We start from the raw sequence: 27,692 nt of genomic DNA on the forward strand, positions 1-27,692 counted from the left end.
AAAAAAAAAGAAAGAAAGAAGGAAAAAAGGAAAGAAGGAAAGAGAAAAAAAAATCTATTGTATCCATCTACTGAAAATATGATTTTTGAATAATATAGAAAATTTCCTGTATTTTAAGATTTGGCTTTATTAAACCGAGGCAAACCAGGAAATCTCATCGTTGCTTCCTCACTGGCTACTAGGAAATTTATCCATGGTTTACCTATGACCCCCTAACTTAAGAGAGGTGGAATTTTAATTCCAGGGCTGCAGCAGCTCAAAAGCCAGGTTTATCTTTGGGCAGGGATTACCTATGGTTTCTACTAGATTATTCCTGACATGTGGCTCATCATATTACAGGTTAACTGTTCAAAGGGTGGGGGAAAGCACAAGGCATAATGAAGAACAGCTACATAACTCTCTTCCCTCCTCCACAGAATAAGTCTATAGTGAGTTTAGGAGGTTTGTAGATTAAAATACTGCCTTGACAGGCTATGAACAACCTTACCACATCATATAACAGGAGTGAACTTTAAATCTACCATTTTGGCTACCTTTGAAACTCGCAGATAACACCAGCCCTAATGTAAAATCTCCTAGTGGTTCACATCTGGGTTTTGTAATTGTCATCTGAAAACAAATAATGGTAGCAGTGATAAACTGACTGGTCATTTCACTGGAATCCTATTACTCCAGTGCAGCCTTTTTCGGTAATTAATATTGTATTTCTCCCAATATGAATCAAGGTTGAAAAAAAAAAAAACATGTTCAGCTTTTGAACTATGTTTTAATAGCCATGTTTTTCCTCTTGTTTTCTTCTCCCCAATTTAATTTGCTATACCGTAAGTGCTGATTTCTCCTCATCCATGGCTACAAGCAGAGTCCTCTGCCAGTGATTCAAAAACAGGTGGGCAATTCCCCTGAAGTTTATAAACTCACTGTTGTTCACCTGCTGTCTTAGGAGAGATGAAAAGCAAATCCACGAACTGCCAAGAATCAGACCCAGGCAGGGATGCAGAGCTGCGAGAGCTGGTCCCTGCTTGGTGGACAGGAGACAGATGTGGCCCTGGGATGAGTTCATGGGGTCACACCTTGGCCCTGATACTGTGTTCAGTTTTGGGCCCCTCACTATAGGAAAGACCTTGAGGTGCTGGAGAGATTTCAGAGAAGGGCAACAAAGCTGGTGAGGGGCCTGGAGCACAAGTGTGATGAGGAGAAGCTGGAGCAGTGATTGGCTTCTTCAACACTGAAATGGAGAAAAAAGTCAAACACACACACGGAACATAGCATTGTAGCTTCTTGCTATATGTATTTGAATAATTTCTGGAAAAGCATTGAACACACGAATAGCTGATGCCTCATTTCCAGAAGTGTTGGGCACTCACACCTCTAAATCATAGAACCAAAGTCACAGAATGGTTTGGTTTGGAAGGGACCTTTGGAGATCATTTAGTCCAACCCCTCTGCCATGGATAGGGACACCTTCCACTATTCCACTAGACCAGGTTGCTCAGAGCCCCGTCCCACCTGGCCTTGAACACTTCCAGGGATGGGGCATCTACAGCTTCTCTGGGCAGCTGTTCCAGTGTCTCACCACCCTTATAATAAAAAATTTCTTCCTTATATCCAATCTAAATCTACCGTTTCAGTCTAAAATTTAAAGTTTTAAAGCTGTCCTATCACTACTGGCCTTGGTAAAGTCAAATCAGCAGGACCTGCAATGGCTTGGTGCCTCCTCCCAAGGACAGGCAGCCTGACTGTTCCACATCTACTTTATAAAAAGGTTTCATTTTGTGTTACTTAATTTGGTGAGGGGTCTGGAGCACAAGTGTGATGAGGAGCAGCTGAGGGAACTGGGGCTGTTCAGCCTGGAGAACAGGAGGCTGAGGGGAGACCTTCTCACTCTCTACAACTACCTGAAAGGAGGTTGTAGCATGGAGGGGGTTGGTCTCTTCTCCCAAGTAACAAGTGATAGGATGAGACGAAATGGCCTCACGTTGCACCAGGGGAGGTTCAGATTGGATATTAGGAAAAAAATTCTTCCCAGAAAGGGTTGTGAGGCATTGGAACAGGCTGCCCAGGGAAGTGGTGGAGTCACCATCCCTGAAGGTGTTTAAAAGGCATTTAGACGAGGTTCTTAGGGACATGGTTTAGTGCTGGAGTTAGGTTATGGTTGGACTCGATGATCCTGAGGTTCTCTTCCAACCAGAATGATTCTGTTCTATGATGGAGACTCCAAGTCCCCTCGTACCCTCATGGGCAACAGAAAAGTATTAAACTCTAGGGCTTCAGTTTGTTTGCATTGAGCTGAATGAAGAGACATTCAAAACCTGCCTGGACATGTTCCTGTGCGACCTCACCTAGGTGTTCCTGCTCCAGCAGGGGGATTGGACTAGATGATCTTTTGAGGTCCCTTCCAATCCCAAACATACTGTGATACTGTGAACAGACCCCAGCCACAAATCACTCAATATTTTAACAGGCTTTAGGAGTTTTTTTTCCTCTCTTCAACCCTTTGTGGGCACGCTGGGTCTGACGAAGATGGCTGGTGGGCAGTCCTCCAGCACATATAGTGAAAGGCTACCTGGTGCTAACCTGCTTTTTCCATGCCCCTGCCAGAACTGAAGGGACAGGGAGGACCATCCCCTTCACCTCTCAGGTCTGGACTGTCTGCTACAGCTGCCCTTCAGCACACTCCTCACCACTGGTGTCTCCCATTGCTTGCTTACCAAATGGGTCCAGACGGGGCCCAGAACCTGGCTGTCAGTTATCTCACAGGCACTGGACCATAAGCTCTGCAGAGGACCTGGCTATCTCACAGGTGCCAGACCATAAGCTCTCCAGCTGCTTGCCAGTCCCCAGGCCATGTGAGCTTGCCCAAGTCCTTTTAAACCTCTTCCACAGGTTTTTTAGGTTGCCACAGGGTGGGCCAAGGGGAGAACTTTTGAGTCATGTCTGGAAAGGGACAGCAAATGTGTTTGTGCCCCTTTCTAAGCACTGGGGAGGTGGATGCTTGGTGTATCTGCATCATTTTTCTCTGTATCTGTCTGCTCTGCTCCAGCTCAGTGGATGAAGAATGATCTGTTCTCTGTCAGAAATGCCCTGTGCCAGGTATGAGGAGAAGTCATGAAGAATACAAGCTGTAGGCTGCTGATTTCTAACCTTTAGCATTTCTTTTTTCTCCCTTTTTTTCATCCCATGCCCACTTAGAATAGAATCATAGACTCACAGAATCGTTTAGGTTGGAAAAGACCCTTAAGGTCATTGAGTCCAAGCACAAACCCAACACTTGGTTCCTCACAACCCGCTTCATGTTGAGGCAGGTGGCTGAGAAAACACCTCTGGCTTATGAGTCAGTGAAAGGTTCTTAGTTTAGCAACAGGGAGTAAAACTATGTATAAAACATAAAGACAAATATCAGCCCTAACTGCAAACGTGGTCATACCACTGACTGGCTTGAGCTCTGTAGAAAATGCCAGTGAACTGGTCCCAGAGTCAAGTTTTGGGCATGAGCTGAGGGAGAGACTGGAGTCAATGGGATTGACTGTGCAAGAAAACGGTGCTGGACGGGAGTTGGGCAGTTGGCTCCCCAAGGCTGAGACAGAGACTGGGACTCCAGCCATCACCAGCAGCCGAGCCCTCATCTACAGCTTGTATTTGAGTGCTCTCTAGTGGACACAAAAATTAGTCCAGACGCAAACACGGCTGATGCTCACCCGTCCTGAGCCGAAATCACCCTCACACAGCTGCCTGAGGTGTTGGGTCTGTAATATCTACACACCATGGGACTGTGCTGGTGTCTGGGAGCAGGGTTTTGGGATGTGGTTCCAAGCAGGTTCTTCTTGATCTGTGACCCTGGGAGTGGTGCAGGGTCACGGGGGATGTACGCCTTGTCGGATGCCTCTGATAACAGCTCAGGCACAGAATTGCAGGGTGACATCCCAACCCCATCCCCGTCACACGGTCTTTCTCCTTCTGTTGAAGGAAACATCTGCAGGATCTGCTCCCACATGTGCAGTGAGCAGGTAGAAGAGCAGATAGGTACTGTGGAAAAAGAGTAGAAACATTTTTTGGTCCCTAAGAGGCATTTTGTGAAAAGATGGGGGAAAATTATTATATAAACTCACCAGCCATTCCAGGAGCCCTCTGCTCTGAGAGCCCTGCTAGTGCAGACACAGTTGCTCTAAGGCAAGATAGTCCTTGTTTCATAGCACAAAGTGATAACCCACCAGACACAGTCGAAACTTAAACTACTTCAAAGAGACAAGAAGGGTTTTATCCCATGGAAGTCAGCTCAGGACATAGGCCATCAGGTGGTTACATAGCAGGTGCTCCCAGATCAGTGGAAATGTATTACTGAACCTCAGTATTCAAAGGGTGCCCCAAAATAATGAGATTTATAAGAACTCTTATATTGGTATTGGTTCTCAGGTTTGCTGCACAGTCTCCCACAGGCCTGCCCCTCCACATCTCCAGGTGACGATCAGCTGCCCTGAGTCCCAGTGCCACTGTGCCTGATGGCCACAGTCTGGCCAGCGTTCATTTATGTGCTCTTTTCTGCCAGAAGAAAAAAAACAAACAAAACCAAAACCAAAACCAAAACCAACGAACCAACCAACCAACCAAACAAAAAAGAAAAAGAAAAAAAAGAAAAAGAAAAAAAAACACACAAAAAACACACAAAAAAAGGGTCCTATGGAAGATATTGTCTATGTAGCATGCAAGGCAACATGGGAACCAAACCTCAAATATTCTGGGATATTGCTTCAGAAAAAGGCAAGATTGTTGCTTAGCTCCAGCGAACAGCTCTATCGGCATATCACAGATTTCTTCTGCTGGATTTCAGTTTTGTCCAACTTTTATGCCAATATTCACTCAGAAATGCACTCTGCGTAGTCAACCCCTGATGAAAGATCCTACTCCTTATGGGTAAGTCACTTGACTCTTTCCACAACTTCAGAGGTTAGCAACATCAAGACATTTGGTTTATTTTCCAACTACGTGATACTTTCGATAACACAGGCTGCAGAGTTATAAAAACGCCACATACAATGAGACCTACTAAGAAATCAGATAAATTAGCAGCGCTTGGACATCTTCACATGCACACCAATAGAGTGCACACAGCCTCTCCAGGCCATAGACAAAGCCCAGCAGCACACTAGGGCTGAGTAGACACCTGTTTGTGGAGAAAAGCTCCAGTTTTCGAAGCAGCTTCACAGGCATTGCCTCCACCAGGCCTGGCAGCTCAGGTCCTGCTCTATTTTTGCTGTCTCAGGTGGCAAACTGCCAGTTGCTTACTCCTTGTCACTATCTGAATAAATTGAATTATCCAGGAAGCCAACCGGGGGCAAAATTGCCATTAAAGAAGTAATTCATTTAGACAAATAACTATTTAGGTTATACTTATGCTTTCAGGAACTCCAGCTCAGGGCTTTTTAACCCTTCAGAGGCCACTTGAGAACAATGCACATTTCAAAAGCATTTTCCAGTGGTTTGCAGCACTTCTGGCAATTGCTGAAGGCTGCAGCCATGTGGTCATATTTACACTCTACTTAACAAAAGGTTTCCAGTGGCAATAACCAGGGAGAGAAAACAACCAGGATTTAGGAAGGAATTCCACTTACGAAGTCTCCCTTTTTTGTTTGTTTTGACTCATGAATTTCATCAGACTCCTTTTTTAACCAAAACCAGCAAAAGATCGTTTTGTATCTGCCACCTTTGGACCTCTCTTGATTTCTACAGACTTCCATCGCATCCCCAGCTCCTGCAGCTTTTCTTGTTAGGATGAAGAGCCCTAGTCCGCTCACCAGCTTCTCCTTTGGGGGCTGCTCCTCTCTGGGGGCACCCCTGGGCCCCGCTGGGTACCCACTCGGGGTGCAGAGCCTGTTCTTAGGGCAGCTGCACTGATGTATCTGCAGCCTCTGGTTCTGTTTCTGTTTCCCAGCATGTCCTTAGATTTTTGCTGTGGTATTGAGGTGTGAGCAGCAGCAGCAAGCTGTGCCCGGTGCCAAGCGTTTTTTCCCGGGTGCTTCCCTGCAAAAACTTATCATTCTGCTCCACACATGTGAGAGCTGTTGGTTAGTGCTGGTGTCTGTATATAAACCCCTCCAATTTGTTTGTCCTACTCCTGCAGGAGTTAGTGCCAGTCTTTCCCTGGTGTCATAGTTCTGGTTGCTGTAAGTCTGGGGAGGGAGTAGGGTACCAATAGGGGGCAAACTATGGCCTCAACTCTTGATGTGGTTTAGCCCAGGTACACCTGAAGCAACTATTAGGTTACTCCAAATGGTGCCTTTGAGACAAAGTCTTAACTGAAGTGCTGACCAGCAGAGAACTGGGATCTGCCCTGTCTCTTTCACCTTGCAAACATCTGCTGGACCCTCTGTTCATCTTGTTCTGGGAGACAGAGCAGCGACGGTTCACACCACCATATACACCATATCTGTGTAACCTCATCTAGGTGTTCCTGCTCCGGCAGGGGGATTGGACTGGATGATCTTTCGAGGTCCCTTACGATCCCTAAAGTTCTGTGATTCCCGTTCAGGGAAGCACCGAGCACCCAGGTGCACATCCCGGTGCAGCCAGAGGCGTGCAAAGGAAGCTGTGGGTGCGGGTGCAGGGCAGCAGAGGGAGCAGCTGCTTGCTGCTTTCGTTCCAAAATCAAGGCTGAGCAAACAGCACCTCTGGGCAGCCCCGTGGCCGGGGCAGCGGGGGGTTTGCAGCGCCCTGCGGCGGGCAGAGCTGCCGTGGAAGAGGCACCCAGCCAGCGGGCAGGTTTTTATTAAACTTAACGCTCTTCAGCAGCATCCTGCCCGTTATTTTAAGGCAGAAAGATGCGTGCGAGCTGTCTGCCCTTAGGAGGAGGGCACACAGATGCCACTGAGACTTAGGGATTTTTTTTTGGCCCCGTAAAGAAAAAAAGAACAAACGCGGAGGTGAATTAGTGGAGCTTCCGTGCCAAAACAGGCATCCATCGGTGTAGTCGTGGCCGAGTGGTTAAGGCGATGGACTAGAAATCCATTGGGGTCTCCCCGCGCAGGTTCGAATCCTGCCGACTACGGTCTAATTATGCCTTTTTTTCCCGCCGGCCCCGACGTTTTCCTTTCCCCCCTCCCTTCCCAGTGACCGTTTTGCACCGAAGCCGCCCGGCAGCCAAACATCCGGCAGGGCGGCCGCTGCCAGCCCGAGGGAAGGGAGGCGGGACCCCGTGACAGCCGGACGCGGCCTCTCCTCTCGGCCCGGCAACGATCGGGAGCGACGCCGCCGCCCCGCGCCATGCAGCACAGCCCGGCGCCCGCCGTGCTGGTCACCACCAGGTACCGGGGAGGGCACAGGGCAGCGACTCCGCCGCCCGCCTCAACTCCTCCAGCACCCCCGGGCGCTGCAGCTGCGGAGCCGCTCGCCGCGGCCTCCCCTTGGCGGGGCAGGGCCCGCGCAGCCGCCCGGGGCAGGGAAGAAGCGCGGCGGGCGGCGCCGCTCGGGGAGCCCGGGGCGGGCTCCGAGGGGCAGCGGAGGGGAGGCTGTGGGGCGGTGGCGGAGCTGAGGAGAGGCCGAAGTGGGCGGCTGGTGTGTGGATTTGCCCCTGGGACACTTGGGATCTGTGCGGTTCCGCGAGTTACGTGGCGTTTGGCAGCCGGGAGCGACCGCAGTTGTGCTGTGACACCGGCTGTGGAGTCCGTGAACCTGCAGGGTCTCTTCCAACCCGGGACATTCGTGATTCTGTGGTAACTTGGGGTGGTTTCCCTTCCACACTGACACTGCTGGGGACCCACCTTCCAGAAACGTCTTTTCTTTGCCACTATTTTGAGGCAGGTCAGAAGGATTTAAAAATGATGCCTGAGGTGTAAAGGGACGTTTGTGAGATGTGTCACCAGAGCCTTCAGCTGACCCTCGGCTCCCTGCGCCCCGACCCCCGTGTCCACCAGGCCGCAGGGAGCTCCTCTGGTTCGAAGTCAGGCCAGGGGTGGGCAAAATGTGTTTATTCTGTTTTCCCACCTTCTGGAAGCCATGTCCTAGGTGGGTGCAGAGGCACTGCTTTAAGTTTTTAAAACCTCTCCTTTTTTTACCCCTGTGAGATATTTGAGACCACATGAAAGCAGTTTCCTATCAGGTGTGTCGTGAGAAACAAGTGTTGATTCAGCAAGGTCTTGCCTCACACATCTGCCTCCTAGGACATAACTAGAAACTATTTCAATCACATTAACTTCAAAGCCGTTGTTTTAATCCTTAAATATTTGGCTGTATTAGGGCCTGACTTCCTTTGGAGCAATGACCTTGGACCTTCAAACGCATCTGACTTAACTCACACGTGTTTTATAGGGCTGACTTTGTATATAGGGTTAGCTTGGAAATGGAAATCCGAACACCTGGATTTATTTTACAGTCAATAGACTTTACCACTTGCAAATTGTCCCACTGGTATTGGAATGCTTTCAGTGATTAAATTGGATATATATGTATGTTTAGGATTAAGGCTTTAGCAACTGAGTGTATTTTCTAGCTTGTGAGATTATGTAGCTGTATAGTTGTGACCTTTTTCACTCTTTACATGTACTGGTTTTGGTTTAGGAGTAGGATTCCTAGTTGCTGTGGCATTATAAATAAATAATAATTTGTATACTTGTAGTTAGACTATACAGAGAAACAAAAATGTTTGCTGGCTAATTTGTGTCTGATATTTTGCCTTCACTTAATGAATAAACTAGTTGTACAAGTTTTTTCTTCTTTTGCTATGACCTTGCTCATCAGAGTTTGGTCCTGTCTGGGGTCACCCATAGAAGGAGGAGAATTGCTGGAGCTGGTGCTGCTGACAGGGCTGACTTTACCCAAGCAGAAAGTGCAGAGTCCGCTGTCCTGACCACACAGACACTGGAATAAAGTTTCTCTAGTCGTAGTGCTTACATCCCTTACATTGTTTTCTTGCTTAGCAATGGCTGCTTTCCCTTCTTTCCCGTTTTGACATTTCAGCACAGAAAGCAGGGGAACTAAAGTACAAAGCCTTTGCATTACATGCAGATCAAAAGACAGGAATGAAATATTGTGGCTCTTCCATGAGCTGTGGAAACTGCTCTGTTCAGCCGACCCTTCCGCTGTCACGTGTGGATCCCACATGATCCAGTTGTGCAAGCACAGGGTCACTGGTGTGAATGGTCCTGTTGTGTTCAGGTGAAGTCATTCATGTTAGCAAACTTAACCATGCGCCCAAGGCTCCCCTGAACTGTCTGTATTGTAGACAAAAGTGTAATTTAAGGGATACACAAACTAGATTAAAGAGTAGAAACAATAAACCTCTGAGTCCCATTTAGTCAACCACCTTTCTCCTTTTTTAAGGTTGCTAGTGTAAAAATCATTGCGTCTGATGTGAAAAATGCAATGAAACTACATTCTATCTTGGGATTTGTAGGTGCTGCTTCCATTTGAGTAACAACAATAACAGTATTGAATGAACTAAAACACTGGGGCTGCTTATTTTGAAACTAAGGCATTACAAGAACTAGAGTAAGCTTTGGATATTACGCTGTACCTGTCTCAGCCTCCCTGCGGGTTTCTATTAGTTTAGAATAATTTTTGTATTAAAAAACACACATAGTCTTGTTGCTATGGAAGAAATAATAGTGGAAGGTTTACTGTAAGGGATGATAATGAAAGTGATCACAAGGTGTAAAGCAAATAAGCAAAAATATAGCTATTCCCCCTCCCTCTAATCGCTTTCCATTACAGTCATTTTAGCTGAGACTTTTAACAACTTTAAATGAAAAACCCTGGGTGCAGGTAAGGTACTAATTCACTCTTTGATGCAGTAGCTCTCGCAGTGAAATTTTTGTCATTTCAGAACATCTGTACGTGGTTGGTGTTTTAAGCAAATAAGACCAATCAGGAAGGATGGTTTAGTGGTGTTTTTTCCTTTTATTTACGTTCTGAGACGAAAAGCAGGTTAATTTGTCATTTGTGCTTGTGTTAACAGAAGTCAGTCACTCCTCAGTACCATCTGTCAGACCTTTTTGCTGTTGTAGCTGCAGTCACAACATTTGAGTGACTGCACATCTGGAGAATATTTCCTCTGATGCAGGTATATTTTAAAAACCCCAGATCCCACTGATTTTACTGGCAGGTGTCCTTTGGATCAGCATTTTGGCTGCCGGTGAAGGAGGCAACACTCCAGATAGTGACAGTTACTTACGGGTTCAACAGACTGCTGGGTGAAAGTCAGGCACCTATGTATTTATACATAAGCACTATTGATTCTATGTTCAAAGTCCAACAACGTATAACCGAGAACAAAATTTTGTCTGTTAGTGTAAAGTCAAGGGTTTGGCTGGCAGAAAATGAGGACAAAATTGGAGCATTGGGTACCTAGTACAAAATCTTGGTGACAGTAGAGCTGTTGTTAAAGCCCTACTGTTTTGAACATGACTTGCAAAGAGGATTGAGTACAAAATTGGGCCTGTGCCCTTGTTTGTTGCTGTCCAATTTATAGAGAACTCTCGAGATACTCTTTAAAAAGCTTTTTATTCCCGTTTTGCATTGGAGATTCAGAAGCTGCCTTCCTGGGAAAACTCAAGTTTCAAAAGAACTGGTCAATTTTTTACATGATGAGAGAAGCTTTGAATCTTTGTTTGAAACTAGATTACTTAAGCCTCTTTAAAGTGTATTTTAAGATTGTACACCACATGCATACTTAGATGAAGAACACCTGTGTTAATTAATCTAAACTTCCTAAAGAAAGAGGCAAGAATTCCACAAGACACCTCTGCAATCCACAGGAAGTCCAGGGAAGACCTGACATTCCCCATACAGCTGAGGTTAAAAAAAAGGCAGAAAAATGTTTAATGAAATTTTTTTAACAGTCCCTTTGATTTAATTAAAATTGCTCACTCACACGTAGGAAGGATGCATGCAGAGATGTGTTCAGAGAGTATTCAATGCTCTGGATGATAAACTAATTTCTGCATCTCTCAGAGTACTTGGTTTCAGCGACAGCAGCAGTAAATGTACTATGGCTTGGCATGGGGGTAACTTTGCGGAAAGGGTGGCTCATCAGTTTTGGTTTCCAGTCTATTGAAACAGACTGTTTATTTTGTTAAATATACCATTCTCTGGTGCCCCAACAACAGCTGCTCAGTCTTACTCTTGATGCGCGAGCTCTATAACATGATCCTGGCATTCCTCTTGCAGAAATGTTGTAAGTAATTCCTTGGGTTGGAATCCAGGGGGAAGTTGATGCCATGATTCAGTGGATCTGAAGCTGGCAGGAGAAGACAACGTGTTGAGTAAACTGCAGCAGCAGCTCCCTTGTTGTCTTTTCCTGCAAGAGGAGCCTTGGGTGGTTCTGACTGTTGGCAGCTCTCAGAGGTTAATGCTCTGATTCTTTTCCTAATTCAGCTGGTTCTGAAAGGACAGGTGGGTTTGTTTTCAGTGGGATTTTCTGTGATACTTTAGCTAGTGTACCTTTTCTGCTATTTGGCAACAAGACTGTCAGTCAGTCAAGACCAGAAGGCAGTTCAGAGAGATCATGTACTCACTCTTTTAACTTGCTCAGTCCTAGTAGGTATTTGCTTTTCCTCAAGGACCTCCAAAAACTGAAACTGTGTGATTGGCCCAGGAGTCTGCTCCAGCAACTTCTGTTTCTATTTCAGGCTTTAATCTAGTTCCTTTGTTGGCTCTTAGAAACTTTGTCTCTGCACTCAAGCAAACTCATTCTTCCTTTCATGGCCTCCTTCAGCTATTGTCTCTGCCATTCCTGGGGATGTCCTAAGACAAAGGAGAGGTGGGTAGGGCTTGGGGGGAATTCTAGTGAACAGACCTTTGCTTGAAAACAAGGCCAGATGATTGATCATGGGATCTTCTCATCTACCCTGCTGGGTAGGACAGCACCTTCAGCTCCTATGGATTAAGTCCTGTTCTGAATGAATCCCTATTTTCTGTTCCCAGAAATGCTGTATTCCTGGCATTTTGTCTGCAGTGGCCCATGGCAGGTGCTTTGGGATAGAGTATCGGAAACAGGCCATGTCCAAACTTGTATTGTTGCAGAGTAGGAACAGTGTCATGTAGGGTCTGTCTGGTGTCCTGTTGAAACAGGAGTCTTTGCACTGACTTCCTTGAGCTTTGAACTGGATCCTTGAGAAGCGTCAGTTAAAAGTCTCCCTGCCAATGTCTGAACTCTGCCTGTGTTTTCTTCCCTAGGCAAATTCAGAATGTGCACACGGGACTGGATTTGTCGGTGCCAGAATACCAGGAAATCCACGGGAAGATGATGTCTGGCCATGTAGAGTATCGCATTGTCGTTGTAACCCGACTGGCTGCCTTCAAATCAGCAAAGCACAAGCCTGAAGATGTAGTTCAATTTATGGTAAATGTTTAATCAGTATTGTGTTAGTGATCAGGTTTTTTTCTTTCTTAATCAGCTTTAATTATTTTGGTCCTGATGTAGCAGACACTTTGTCATCACACAGTCTGTATCATTCCCACAATAGGAATATTACAGTGTATTAATTGAATTTTTTATTCCAGGAGCTTAAAGCAACATTGACTGGTTTTTGTTGCCTTTAAGGCATTTTGCACTGTGGGTCAACAAGCAGAAACCAATTAAACTTTTTACAAGTTCTCCTGCAAAATTAGTTTATCTGATATATGTATCAGCACTGGGACTCGGTACATAGACATGAAATAGATATGTAATAGTGTATGTGAATGGAGAGAGAATCATGTGGGGCAATAAGAGGAATTAGCCTTGGAGTAGGTTAGCCCTGACCTATTAGCCTTGACATGGTTTTAAAAATCCTTAGTAAGAGACTTTTATAAGGAAGTATCTGTATAAAACATTATTGAGTTGTATTGTCTTTTTCATGATGCTTGCACAGTAAAGATTTGAAAATATAGCACCTTTTTTAAGTCATCTGTATACATGCATGTCCATTCAAGCTGTCTCACCTGGAACTGAGTTGATGAAAAAAGGTACATTTAGGGTACATTTCATTTGATCTGCTTTAGCTGCCTGCTGAACCAGTCCCGAGAAATGTATTTCTCTGTCAGTTGACTGTAAAGGGACTCCAAGGGATGCATTCTGTTGCATGCTATGAAGATTTGCACTTTACAGGTGTTTTCGGGATGACTGTAATGTCAGAGTGATGTGAGCGCATGTTTACCTGGTAGATCATTAGCCCTTGTGTAATTCACACTCTGTAGAAGATACCTGAATAAATGGATGTTTACACAGTCTGATTTGCAGATAAAGCCACATCTGTCAGTGTTTTGAAGAGGTACATGGTGAGGAGATCGCATATATTTATCACACTCCTTATGCTATATATAACTTCATGGTAAAAGCAGCAATGCTGGCGTAAGAGTCTGTTCTCCCTTCTTGTCCCTGGCTGCTTGCTCTGGCTCCTGCTGTGCTTCCTTCTGTGTGCTGGTGTCATGTGCCTATTCTGTAACATCGGCTGAGGAACTAGTCCTGGCTAAAAATGAGCATTTAGGGGCATGTTATTTAGTACTAATCCACACCTGTTTCTTGAGCCTGCGAGTTGCACAGCCCCATTACAGTTTGTTTTAGGGCAGGGGAAGGTCCAGACATGGGCAGATAAGAGAAGGGGATGTGAAATCACTTTTTTTTTTTTCTATAGCAAGACCTGCTTATGTCCTATAGTATATCCACGCAGCTCTGTGCAAGAAAGAACCAGACTAAACCCAAGGTGTTAAACTGGCCTATTGTCATCTAACATTCTGCTTCATTTAAGGAAAAATAGATAAAATCAGCTCTTCTGTAAAAAGGAGAAACAGGCTTTCTACTGTGCCCCCCCTGCTTGCTGAGATTGTGCGTTCTCATGTCCGCTCTCTCTAGGAGAATTTTCAGCACTTAGTTGCTCTTCTCAAGTGAGATGAACCTTTACAATTTCTTTTCTGGTCGGGCCTCCTGACATTTCATTCTTCATGAAGACGAAAACTGTGGTAGTCTGCCCGGAATAACATCTCATCAGATACATTTTTTTTTTAGCTGACTAAGCCTGATGCATTATATAGTTGGGGTGTGAAAGTAATTTAAAACCTCGAGCTGGGAGGTTGGAGGGTGGATGCTTTGCATCTATTCATTCCATTGGGTCTTTTCTGTATTACTGGAAGGAACCGAGGGATTCACCTGTCCTGACTTATCCTGACTCTGTAAGTTGGATATTTTAATCTGAGTCTGGCCCTGCTTTTATGGTCAACAGGGATAAAGGGAATGAGTTGACTCATCCTCTGGAAATGCTTCTCTTCTTTGACTGTAAAGGGAAAGCATTCTACATGTTAGACGGCTGGGGCTTCAACTCCAGGCTAAAATACTTAAGGCTCAGTTGAATTGCACACAGCTCACTGTCTATACCACCAGAGGTGCTCTGGGATTTTCCATCTGGTCCTCAGGAGGTTGTGGGTCTCCCATAGGTGCTGTGTGATATTTGCCCGCACCACACAAGCCTCTTGTGATACCATGAAGCATCTCAGATGGCATGAGACGCAGAACAATCTGCTCTCTATGATTAGATGCCTACATTTGCTGTGAATTTCTAAGCTCCCATCCCAGTCAGGGATGTTGAGAAGAGTGTAGCTGAGCATCTCTGGTGTGGGGAATCCACTTTGCTTAATGTACATGGCTGGTATCATTTGAGAAACCCTAAGTTACCCTAGGTGGCGCTGGCAGATGTGAGACAGGACATGAAAGTTTTGGCACCATCCTGGAACAGCGCGAGGTAACACAGGGCACACCATCCAAGGTACCACTAGCTGCCTGTGCTCAGGTGACTTGAGTTCCAGTCACATCTTGCCAAAATGTAGTGACTATATCTGACTGTCATGAGAGCTGAGACCCCTCCTGCAGCTCTCTTAACCTGGAGGCAAACCCCAGCCCTGCGGCTGCCAGGGGAGGTAAATTGCACCCATAGTGTCTGCGTAGTGCCCTGTTCTACTGGGTGTTGTACCAGCACAAGGAAGAACCACAGCCCTTTACCAGAGACTTTGCAAGTGATTTTTAAGAGAAACAGGTGACTAGGAAGCAGCAGAGAAGAATGAGGTTACACTGGGCAGCAGGTCAAATGTCAAATTTGTTTGAAAGGAGGAAAAAGAACAATGTGTGCCCGTTCTGCCTTCCCAAGTATGCAAGCAGAATGGGAGAGGAAACTTGTTGTTGAACCAAATTTGAGAGGCTGAAGGAAGGAGCTGATGTCACAGTGCTCAGATGACAAATAGGTTGGAGAAGACAAGTAGATGTCATAGGGTCTTCATTGCCTCTGGGTATGTTAATTTGATTTTGGCTACCTCAGGAGCCAGATCTGTGTTTTGAGAACCTTTGTTTTTATTTTTCTTCCCCTCTTTCTCTCCCTGCAATATCAGCTAAATTGATTTTTCTTGTCTACCTGTTCTTCCACCTGTTTCCAGTTGAAGTGACTCCCCTTCATGCTGAGGCCCTAGGTGGCAGCAGTCAAACTTGCTTTCTGTGCATTAGGCTGTGAGCAAACACGAGTAGCGATGTGACCGAGCAGCATTAATTGCTCAAATAACTTCTCTGTATCCCCTGGAAAAAGGTGGTGAACAGGACAGAAGCATCCTCTAAGCTAGCTGTAATCTCTGGGCTGCGATTTAGACCACACTGGATCAAGACATGGTAAGGGCCTATGACCAAAACCAAATGAACAGCCCCCAGATTTCAGATCTGACCTCTGGCCTTTACTGTAGGTATGAGCAATCCAGACTTCCCTGTTCCCTATCCTTAATGGGACTATGCAAAATCACTATCATGGTGTTTCTAATTTAAATGCTTCTGAAGCATTAACAGAAGAGGAAATTCACTTCTGTGATGAATTTCAGATCTATATACTTAAGAACTGGAGGGATTTATTAATTAAAAAAAAAAATCATTTGTAAAACAGAGCAAATAGGTTGTAGAACTGCTTAACCTTGAGGTTATATTTGATAATTGAAGGAAAAAGCTGAATTTCTTTCAAAGGTCAGAATCCTCTTGCCCTATTGAAACAGTGAAATTTGTTTTATCTTTGGTGCTGCATCAGAGGTTCTACTGCAGAGGGAAGACATTATTCTTGCCTGTAGATCTGCTATTTTCTGTGAGAAGAAGAAAAGGCTTCATTTATCTTAAATGCATTTTTTCTAGCTACACCTTACCTTTTTCAGCAATTAACTTCTCTCTTCCTAGCCTTATTCAAAATCCACCCTGTCTATAGTGCCTTCCCTTTCTACATGTACCCAGTTTAATTGCTTTTTTACAAATTGCATTTGTTAGTCAAGATCTTTCTTATTTAAAGCTGAGGAAGTAACTACCGATGTTTGACAGACAGCACTTTTTTGGGAGGAATTTACTATAGAACTGTCTTCCTCTCTTATTATGAGGGTGTGTGAGTACATGGTTATGTAATCATCTATGTTTTCATCATTGCCTGTTTGCATATGTTGTCCTTCTTTCTGTGGGCCTCAAAATCTGTGCGTTGGAGTTGCTATTTCCTGAACATACAAGTGTGTTGTAAAGATAAATTCCCTCACATTATAACCTCTGTGTTGTGAGAAGGAAAAGAAAAAATCCCAGCTCAGTGTAGTGATAGTTTCAGGAGCTGCTAAGAATTCATGTTAATTAAAAAGAAATACTAGAGTGCTTGCTCTTCTGCTGGGTAAAACAGGTGGGGAGAGCAGCATGTGGTCGTGTAATTAAAATCCACCAAAATGCAAACCCATGAGGTCACCAAACAACATGAATTCTGGTGTGGCTTGAACAGGGAGTCTACAAGTGAAAGGTTGGTTTGTGCTCTCTATGAGAAGGGGTGCTTTTGATTCCCGAATCCAAAGCTGGTGGCTGTATAAAGGACAATGCTGCTGTACCTCCGCTTTGTGACAGTGTTAAGAAGTGGGCTTGGTAAGAGAAAGTCACAGTAGCCATAAGTATTTTGTGAAATACTGTAAGATCAAGAGTCCTCTTCACTAGTGTGCATTGGCTGACCAAAGGGCTTGGGTTAGTTCTGAGATCTCAGTTTCCCTGAAATCCTCGAGATAAATAACTATAAAGCACATGAAGGCCAGTTTGAGGTCAGAAATAGGGCATTAAAAGGAGCCTAGGGAAAAAGGAAGCATTAAATCCCATTAATAGAGTGAGATCAAATTCTCCTATGCACATCTGAGAGTCGCAGGCTCATATCCTGCAGGCATTCTGGTGTGTGTACTTTCATGCATGAGCTTCTCCTGAAGAAGGGGGCAAGGCACATGTGTGAGATTTGAGGGATTAGCAGCAAACTTCAGGCTTTCACTTTGAACTTCCCGGTGGTTTTCTTAACCTTCTAGCTATATTTGATCATATTCAACTTACTTATTTGTTCCTGGTGTAAAAAAATATTCAAACCCATCCTTGCCTCTCAGTTCTATGTTGGATGTTAATTGTTACAGGCAGATAGGGTCTTGACCTGGCAAATATGCACATGCTTTGCTGTATTTGCATGATTAACTCCTTTGAAGTGAAGTAGATTGAGCCTTTGATATTGTGACTTGACAGAACTCCTTGAAGTGCGTGCACTCAGGTGGTTGGGGTTTTAGCTGAACAGTGTTCACAGAGTTCAGTTAGAGACATGAAGGGGGAGAGGATAAGTACAGAATCAAGACCTAAAGGGATTACAGGCAGCAGAAGAAAAATATTTCCATATTAATCAAATGAGACCTTGTACACTTAATAGGATTGATGGAATGTTTTTTCAAGCAGTGTTTGTTTTTTTATCTTGACATTTTGGACCATAGGATTCATCAACTCTTTTCAAATGCCTGTAAGTGGTAACCAGGAAGAGCACAAATTAATTTTGCTACATGCTGATACTACTTTCTCCTGGAAAATTGCCAGAGGATGTAAAATTGACAAGGTACAAAATCATCACAGCAAATCAGTGCTTTCTGACTGGTGAGGTGTGAGAATGCTTTGAGTGACACATGGGTCTTGACCTGAGAAAATACGATCTGTGAGACCCCTGCGACCATAGTGCAAGCCAGACAGGGACCTGTTGGAGAGGGGCCAGAGGAGGCCACAAAAATGGTCATAGGGCTGGAACAGCTCTGGTGTGAGGACAGGCTGAGAGAGTTGGGGTTGTCGAGCCTGGAGAAGGCTCTGGGGAGACGTTACTGCAGCCTTTTTCAATATATAAAGACGACTCCTAAGAAAGATGGAGAGAGACTTTTTACCAGGGCCTGTAGTGACAGGACAGGGTGCAATGGTTTTAAACTGAAAGAGGATAACTTTGGATTAGACCTAAATAATAAAGTTTTTATGATGATGGTGGTGGTGAGACACAGAAACAGGCTGCCCAGAGAAGCTGTGGATGTCCCATCCCTGGAAGTGTTCAAGGTCAGGTTGGACAGGGCTCTGAGCAACCTGATCTAGTTGATGTCTCTATCCATGGCAGGGGCTTGAACTAGATGATCTTCAGAGGTCCCTTCCAACCCAAACTATTCTGTGATTCTAAATGCATCAGGCTGAGGCTGATGGATTCAGCCATTCTTACTGCTGCATTTCAAGCACCAAAACCAAGGTAAAGATGAATGAAGATGTAGAGGAGACAGCAGCAGCTGAGGTTTGAGACAGAGGGACAGGAGAACAAGACCCGCAGCTGTCGAGGGCTTGCAGGGGCCAGCACCAGGCTTAGGTAAGCGAGGTTTGGGCTGGAGATTTAAGATCTGGCCTGTGTGGTGGGTTATCCCAGCAGAGGGCATCCCCACACCGCTGGAGATGAGCTCGCAGGGTTCGCTGCGGCTGTTGGGCAGCACCTTGTGTGCTTTGGACACAGCGTTAGCAACTTGTGTACTGTGTTGTCTGGCAGGGTTGCTGGTGGTGGTCACAGCCCACGCAGATTCACAAAGGCTCAATTACCAATATGATGCGAGGGTGTGCATTTACTTTAGGTTCAATGGTGTAATTAGACATAAATTGAGATTCATGAATAAATTACAGAGCTTGAGAGAGGAGGAATGAAAACTAAGTGGGTAAAGAAATAAGTTTGTATGTCTCAGTTCATTGTTACTTTTGGAGTATTTTAAAGCTGTTTTGGCATAGTCTTGTTGATTGACTGCTGTCTTGTAATGCTTTTAGACATTAATTTGTTATTTATTATTGAAATTAATTAGATGTTGAACATTTTCACAAATCAGACTTGATTTTTTTTTTCCTGCGTGGAGGGTAATATTGTTTATTCTTTTGAAAAAATACCAGTGAATTCCTCACTGACCTTACATTTGTGCTTATGTAGTGTTTTTGGGAGAGGCTCTGGTGTTGTACCCTGTTCAGACTGCTACTAGAACCTAGCAAACTAGAAGTGTGCAATTCAGAAATTCCAGAAATGCCTTCTTCTCTCTTTTTGTGGTATCTCTCAAAGGGAGGATTGTCTTATTCTGGGAACACTGTTTTATTGACATCACTTTTGTGCTTGGCAACTGAATTGCATGTCAGTCCCTGCACATTGTTGCTCATGCTTACCTGTGTTGCTTACAGGAAATGAGTTGAAAATTCATGTTTTTCATACTCCTTTTGACTCAGGTTTGATTTTGTGCTTCAGATCTTTCCTATGGAGCTGCTTGCCTTTTGTGACTGGTCACTGACCCCGTACTGAACATTGCACAACGGAATTGCAAATATTTTTCAAATCAGCTCACTTTGTTGATAATTACTGCAAAAGGCAGGGATGCATGAAAGCCAAGGTGGTTATTGCTCTTTATGCTTATGTCCAATTTAGGAAACTAGCTGAGGTGTGTCTCTTAATGTCAGGACCTGTTCTCTGGGCTGGAGGACAGCTGGTGCAGTCTGGCTGCATCCATGGTATGAAACTTTCTTACCCCGTGCAATGGGCATCAGAACCCAAACTGGCTACTGAGTGGTCTCTGCACTGGAATAAATCTTGGGCCGAAAAAATATCTGTAGGAGTGCCAGCTGCCCAGAGTCCAAACTGTGCCAGACATTGTCAGGTTCCTGTAGTCACTGTTGGTCTCTTCTCCCAAGTAACAGGTGATAGGACAAGGGGAAATGGCCTCAAGTTGCACCAGGGCAGGTTTAGATTGGATACTAGGAAAAACTTCATGAAAAATGTTGTGAGGCATTGTAACAGGCTGCCCAGGGAAGTGGTTGAGTCACCATCCCTGGAGGTGTTTAAAAGATGTGTAAATGAGGTTTGTAAGGACATGGTTTAGCGGTGGACTTGACTGTGTTAACGGTTGGACTTGATCTTAAGGTCTTTTCCAAACTATATAATTCTATAATACTAATAGACACTCTCAGGTTCCAATGCCTGGGAGTATGCCCTTATACTGTTTAGTTCGCTAGTATAGATACAGCTTATGGCTTCTGGGTCAATCTATACCTTGTTTTCCTTCTATTTCTATGCTTTTTGTTAGGCTGACTTTCTTTTTTCACTGTGTTGGCAGAAAAACTCTGACTTCTCCCATCCCAGTATGTGATGCTTGAGTCTCTCTATCTTTTATGGTGCAGTATTAATTAGAATTCACTCCACTACAGTTCACCAACCTGTGTCACAAGAGGATCAGAATTGGACCCCAGTAAACGTTCAGTCCCATACACACTCCGCTAGCACTATTTTTGGGGGTTGCATTTTTTTAATCTGACTCTGTATTTGTTGAAACACATTATTAGATTCGGGGGCTGTGGAGAACCATGATGAATATACTGTCTGCGTAACACCACTGTCACGGAGGCTGACAGTCACTCTCCATTATACCTGTAATGTCAGTTAGAGACAGTGTTTTGTTTGTGTGGGATTTTTTTTTTGTGTTGATTTTTTAAGGTATTGAATTTAAAACTTGAAGTGGAATAGAAGCAACCCCATTTCTAACCACTGTTCCCATGGTTATCTCTTTCCTTCTAATATCTTGGGCCTTGTTTCTCCTCAGGCTTCCTGTCTTTGTCTGCAGAAGCAATGACTCCATTCACTGCTGGCATCGTCTTCTCCCTCTATGAGAACCTGTGGGGCATGGCCAAGTTGTTGGTTTTCATTTTCTCATGGATAAACTGAATAGTCAGAGGTCAGCTGAGGCCTTTGCCCTTTGATTTCTGCATTAGCTGTTCTGCAGGGCAGCAAATGTGCCAGTTTTTCAGGCCTCAGCAGCCAGAAGGGCACTGGAGCCCACCTGATAGGAAAAATGGGGTCTTCTGGCTCAATGGTGAAAAGATTCAGGCTGCTTTCTCTATTGGGTCCCTCCCTGGCTGGGCTTCTTTTCCTTCTCTCTCTCAGGGCTGGACATCATATAGCTCATTTGTAGTGGACAAGGATTTTTGCTGTCAGAGAAAAGTATCTGGAGCAGTGACCTTCCCTGTATTTTGTTAATTGATGAGTCAGAAAAATGAACATTGGGTATCTGGCAATGAACTTCAATTCCATTAGGGAGAGGATTTTAATAACAGAATTAGAAGACTGGCAACAATGCTCAGGGATTCACTATGTAGATAACAGGCTTTAATAGGCTGTATATATCCTTGGTAATACATGTTTTCCCACTTCAGTTTCCAGGGTTAGTGTTTCACAGTGCTTAAACTGCTCCTCATGTATCCCCTGTAAAGAAACTCACCCGGGCAGCGTGTTTCATTGCAGGTTTCCAAGAAGTACAGCGAGATTGAGGAGCTCTACCAGAGACTGACAACGCGGTATCCACAGGCTTCTCTTCCACTTTTGCCTAGAAAACTTCTCTTTGTGGGGGAATCTGACATCTGTGAACGAAGAGCGATGTTCAATGATATCATGAAATTCATCTCAAAACATGAGGATCTAGCAACAAGTCCTGAATTACTGGAATTTTTAGGTAACTAAAAGATATGAGTGTCCCCTCTCCCACAAATGTGCTTGATAAAAGCGTTATTAAGTTCTTAAATTAGGTAGTCAGAAACTAGAGAATGCCAGAATCAAGGCTGCCACTGAAAATATCCTCTTGTACATCTATGATGCTGCATAGTGATATCTGCTGGTGTTTTCCCCTCTTCTCAGCGGACACATGCTTCATTCAGAAGTAGTGATAGCACAGTGCTCACTTTGAAAGTATCTGTCCCACTGTCTCTGCTTTCCCTTGGGCATCTACCTAAGCTGTGATTCAAAACACGTAAGTTCAAAAGGCTAAATAATCATCTCTTATCAGTGGAGAGATGGATCCTAAAGGGACAGTGCAGGGTTTCCCTTAGTGAACAACTGTTCCACGTTTTGTCTAGTTTTCATTCCTAATGAAATTGCTGGACCTTGCTGAAGAGGGTCCTAAAGCAAATTACCAACCCTGAGAAAGATTTGAATAAAATGCAGATTCTTTGCTAGCTAAACCCATTCTCTGGCCTTTCTTTTTTTTTGTTAAATTTTTCTTAGCCTCATGTCCAGATCCTGCTGCCTCTTCCAGGGTTTCATATAGTTCCTTTCTTATGTTCCTCATGCATAGCAGGGAGTCATTGAATGAATGGAACAGATGGGCTGTCTGTTCTTAGTTCAGCTGAGAGCTGCTGAGCAGAGAATACTGCAGCCTGGTGCTCTGCAGCACTCACAGGGTAACGTTAGTTTAAGGAACGGAGGTTGCAAGGTGCTGGCAAGTCACCATGTGTGAACAGCCCATTTTGCTGAAGTGTCAAGTGTGGCCAGATTAGAACTTCAGTGAGACTGACAGCTTCCTAAAGTGAAAGGGGGCAAAATTGCATAATATTTGGCAAAATCCTTTTGTTCAGAAGGGTTTTGGAGTGTTTGGTTTGTGTTTTTTTAGTATTTTTTTCCTTGGCAGTGTTCTCTTGAAAGTAGACCCCTTGCACGGAGAATTCAGAATTTGTGTTGATTAACCTTTGCATTCTTATTAACCTAACATGTCTACAGCTGAATTAGTTTGGACTGGTTTTATATTGTGGACAGCTTGGGTGAAAGTAAAGTGACCCGTTCATCACAATCTGCTTTAGAATAATGTAAGTCTCACCCAACCAGACCAGGTGGAATTCGGTACAGACACTGCAAAACCTCAAGCTGGTTGTGTACACTTTGCTTACAGGTGCTGTAGACACAGTTGATACATTCAGAGGTGTTTAGGAAGAATCAACGTGGTAAAACCCAGATGACTGTGGGGATAAGCAGCATCCAGACATCCACTGCCCACCCTGACCAGCACTCATTTCCCTGCAAGAGGAGAGTAAGGCGACTTGCTAGGTGTAGACACACACGTTTAGTTGATGAAGTCTGCCTTGGGTGGTTTGGCAGATGCAAGCATGAAAAGCTGGGTGTGATGAGTCTCTCATGCCGTGTTACATTAACAGTCAAAAGGATGAAACCAGGAATTCTATTCGTTCTGGTTTTCACTAGCGTATTTTTAGCTAGTCTCAGTAGCTAAAACTGCTTTCCTGAGCATCCAGAGACTCCACAGCAAGGAACAGTTCTCTCCTCATTCTCCTGGGCTTTGCACATTAGAAGTATGGTGAGAAGATTTGGTCTGTTTGCTGAATTTGCACACTTGGATGGATCTTGCATACTGAAGGGAATTAGAACTTCAGGCTTTCTTTTTGAGACTGAATTGAAGAGCTGCTGTGGAAACCTTTTTGTGCTGTCCAATGTGCTTTAATTGTAGCCGAAATTAGTCAAAATAGTAACAAAAAGTGGAGTTTATTTCAAGTAGCTATGTGAAACTTATCTAACTACATCTGAGCAGAGTATTTACGGTCACTCTGTAGCCGGTGGAGAGAAACAGGCACTTCAGAGGGAAACTCCTCCTCAAACAACTTAGTTTGGGTGGAATGAATCACCACGTGGAAATTCTATTGTTTCTATTGACTATAGAGGGAACATAAATAAGCAGCTTAGACATGTGCTGTTATGTCTCAGATAAAGTTCATTTCCTCTGTCTTTTCTTAACTACTTTGAATCAGTAAACAGATCAGGCACATAATGACACATCAGTGGATGGAAGGGACAGTCAGGAATGTTGAAAGAGTTTCAGAAAAAGTTATCATGTCCTTCATTCCCCAAGCAAAACCATCAGGAACAGGTGAAAGGTATTAAATAAAACATAGTTATCTTGTGTACTTGGTTTTGCATCCATTACTGTATTTTGCAGGAACAAAATCTACTAGTGCCATTGACTTCAAGGGTAAAAACATTCCTGATGACAAGGAGAAAGAGGATGAAGAAAATGAAGCATTGGATTTTTTCAAAGAGGAGAAGACACCTGACTTAATCTCACAGCTTTCATCAGTGGAAAATGCCAAGAAAGGGGGAGAAAAAGAAAAGGAAGAAGAGGAAGAAGAGGAAGAAGATTTAGACCCTCTTGGTATAATAAGGTATGGCTGATAGTGCTGTTGTTATTTCGTTTGTAGCCTAGTTTTCTAAACTGTCCCCTCATCTCAACGTTTTATAACGTCGACCACTTTCAGCTGAATTTCGCAGAGGAGAAGCCTCTGCAGTTCATGAAGGAAGGTGCTTTGATAGAGGGAAGAGACTTTGTAGCATCTTTTTACTGCATTCCTCAGGAAACCCTTATGTGAAGGTGTCACATGCTAAGTGCTGCTGAGGCGTAAGCAAAAACAGCTAGAGAAACAGTAACTGAATCAAAGCTTGCTAAAGTTTGTATCTGGGTTTGCTTACCAGTCCAATAATTTTCAGACATTTTTTTCACTTCAGGGTAGAATTTCTTGCCTTGTTCCCAAAAACTTTCTTAACTACTGAAGCCTGGAAGCAAATTTATTTTCTCAGTGGCTGGGATCATGAGTCATGACTACTTTTTTTAGGGTGTCTCAGGCTTTAGATGCCCAAGTAGGAAAGACGTAGCTGTTCTTGATCTTCAGTAAGCACTGACTGGCTCAACTCAATTGTTTGAGCCACCCACAATCACCGGCCACTACTGAATGTTGTCTTGGACTCAGTGCTTCCAATGCTTCTTCACAGCAATAGGCAGTAACTGATAGTAACAGGCCAGAGCCCTCTCTTACTGTTTCCCAATTACCTTGAATCATTTCCGAGGGGATCATTTGCTCCAGGCTCTAAGCCGGAGTCTCTCACACTAAGTCAGGTCAACTACAGTGATTAATACTGGAAGCGTCATTTGGACTTTGCTCCTGCTGTTATGATCATATGTAACTGTTGATGTCCAGATATCATCCTTTTTACTTGAAGTGTTTAATCCTTTACATATCAACAGAAAACTTTAAATATTATTCTTTTGATAAAGCATGTGCTTAATTACTCAGCATCAAAATTATTCCTTTGCTGAGGAAGAGTTTAAAAAAGTTAAATAACTATTTACAATGAGAAGTTAGATAAAGCAGTGCTTCCCACAAAATGGTCCTTAGTTGGTAAGTTTACAAAAGAAGCTGTCCTTTTTTGGATAGGAAAATGATATATTGGGTTAGCAAACGCAATGTTGTATTTTCCGAGTTACAACGAGTATAAGCTGTAAAGAACTTGCCGTTCCAAAACAAGCAAGAAGTTTGCTTTTCTGCTCTGCACAGTTTGACATAGCATTTGAAAGTCTGTATTATTTTGGTCTTTTAATGCATTGAAGGATGACAAGATCTGGTATTTAATCCTCATTTTGTTTATTGCTTCCATTCCTTTCGAGGACAGAATTCTTGCTGAATCAGAATAACTTCACTTATATAAGGAGTATGATCTTCACTGGTACGGCCCTGCAGCATGACATGTTATGCAGTCATATGTTTTTCACTCTAAATCAGTGGTAGACTATCTATTAAAAAAAACCTCCATATGTATTTATTATTATTTTTGTAAATCTCACATGTACAGTGTTGAGGCAGAAACGTGACAGTGGAAATGAGAATCCTGACTCTGATTTTACATTGTCTCTGTTGTCCTGTAACTCATCCTGCTTCCATGGAAGATATTTTCAATTCAAATCAGTGGAGATCAGATTGGACATAAGCATCATATCCCAGCTTTATTCCATCTAGTAATAGGTGTCTGGTTAAGAGGCCAATGGCAAGAGCTGTCTCTCAGTGGATGGGCATTTCTTGGGTGACCATTTTTGGCTGTCTTCTATGCACATTAAGGTGCTTACATGCTTTAAAGAGGGAGCTTGCAGGCCTCACAGCTTTAGTTCTTCACATGTGCCTGAAGTTACTTTGGGATGGGGATGAATGAAAAAGGAGGTGATGCAGACTGGACAAATATGTTTAGTAGCAAACTGCTCCTTAATGCCTAGTAAATTCAGGTTGAAATAAGTAATAATCCATTATCCTTTCCCTTTGAAAACATGTAATGTCAGCGCTGAAACAAGCTTGTCCGTTCCAAGTATCATCAGTGGCCAGCAGAGCTCTGACCTAAACTGAATCATGTGTTTGGCATAATCTCACAGGTTTTTTTCTTTCTGGATGAGGATGAAACCGCTCCAGTAGCACAGGCCTCCATATGTTGTCATCACGCTTCATTTGGTAACAACTTTTCCTCCCAGGCCAGAAGGATGTGACTTGGATTTGGCCCAGCACTGCTGCTGTGCTGCTGAACCACCACATAGCCAGTTAAATATACTGGCCTTAGGGGTAAAATGCTCAACTGGGGTGTCTTTTTTTCTGGATTTGTATTGCTGGTGATCATCCAGGTGGAAGCTTACAGTGGTGTGGTTCCTTTTGCCTGGAGGAGACATCCCACTTGTGCTGGTTCTCTCCCCTGCATTCAAGACTGTGTCTGAGTTGCTCTCTCATGTCTGGTCAGCAAATCACTTGCCAGTTCAGCTCTTCAGCTTTTGCGGATATAAGTGGGGGTCTCCAAACTGTGTTTCCTTGCTGTATGATTCTCATGCCCCAAAGCTTGCTTTCTGTGTTAGCAGAATCATCTTGGACCATGTCTGGAATTCTTAGCAACAGAAAGACTTGTTTTTTTTCTTGTCTAAATCAGGGACATATCAAAAACCATAATATATATTTCCAATTAAGTTTTCAGCTTTTAAACCCCCTCCTCCTGTATTTTTATCCCCAGAGCTGGTTCTTCCTAGAATAAAAGGTGCTAAAAATTAGGTTACATTTGTGGGGTGCAGTGTTGAAATTCATTTGAAATATGTTTTTCTAGGTGTGCGCTTTCTCCTCTTCACCCACTGCCCTTCTTGATAGTGTGAACTATTGTTATTCCAGTGTGTTGTCATCAGTTACTCTGCAAATTTTCCTGGGCATTTCTAGCAATCTTTTCAACTTTGGACAAAATGTACAGGTCCTCTAAGAACAAGTGTTCCTAATACAGAGTAGGATGGTCCTTTGACATCAGCTGTGCAGCAGGGAATGAATATAGTGTACTCAATTTTGTAGCAATAGCACATTTCTAGCTCTGTTTCATTTTGCTTGGCAATGTAAGTGTACAGTGACTTGTAAGTCACAAAGCTGTCATAGCCAAACTATTATTTTCTTTTAAGTTTTTTAGAGTCTCTTTTATTTTCCTTTTTCTTTTTTTTAAAAAATTTTTCTGGTAAGCCGCCATCATTAGAATATCCCTTCATTAAAATGTTTTAATTCTTTTACACGTGGGAAGTCAGATATGTATTTTACTCCACATTGTAGGGACAATATTAGTTATATTGACTTATCTTTGTCTCTGTTGTTCTCCTTAAAGTGAATGCTATACTTTTCTTTATCAGTCTATATCTCTCTCGACATTTGCAGATACGTATTTTTAAGTGGTTAGTAGGCTACCACAGTGCTTTGACAATATAGCTGAGTTTTTAGAGGTGCAGTATCTTTTAATACTGCT

General features: G+C 43.7%; 1 protein-coding gene across 1 annotated transcript in view; it reads left to right on the forward strand.

Moving 5' to 3' along the window:
- Nucleotides 1-7,254: 7,254 nt before the first annotated feature.
- HS1BP3 (HCLS1 binding protein 3) overlaps nt 7,255-27,692 on the forward strand; it is a gene marked incomplete at both ends in the record, with an annotated part of 51,711 nt that continues 31,273 nt past the window's right edge. Inside the window, 4 exons of the mRNA XM_080341660.1 lie at nt 7,255-7,295; nt 12,163-12,328; nt 21,585-21,792; nt 24,058-24,280. Of these exons, the coding sequence (XP_080197786.1) occupies nt 7,255-7,295; nt 12,163-12,328; nt 21,585-21,792; nt 24,058-24,280 (638 nt within the window). The remainder of the gene's footprint in view (nt 7,296-12,162; nt 12,329-21,584; nt 21,793-24,057; nt 24,281-27,692) is intronic.

The sequence above is a fragment of the Nesoenas mayeri genome (assembly GCF_963082525.1).
Source record: "Nesoenas mayeri genome assembly, chromosome: 3".
Taxonomy (NCBI): domain Eukaryota; kingdom Metazoa; phylum Chordata; class Aves; order Columbiformes; family Columbidae; genus Nesoenas; species Nesoenas mayeri.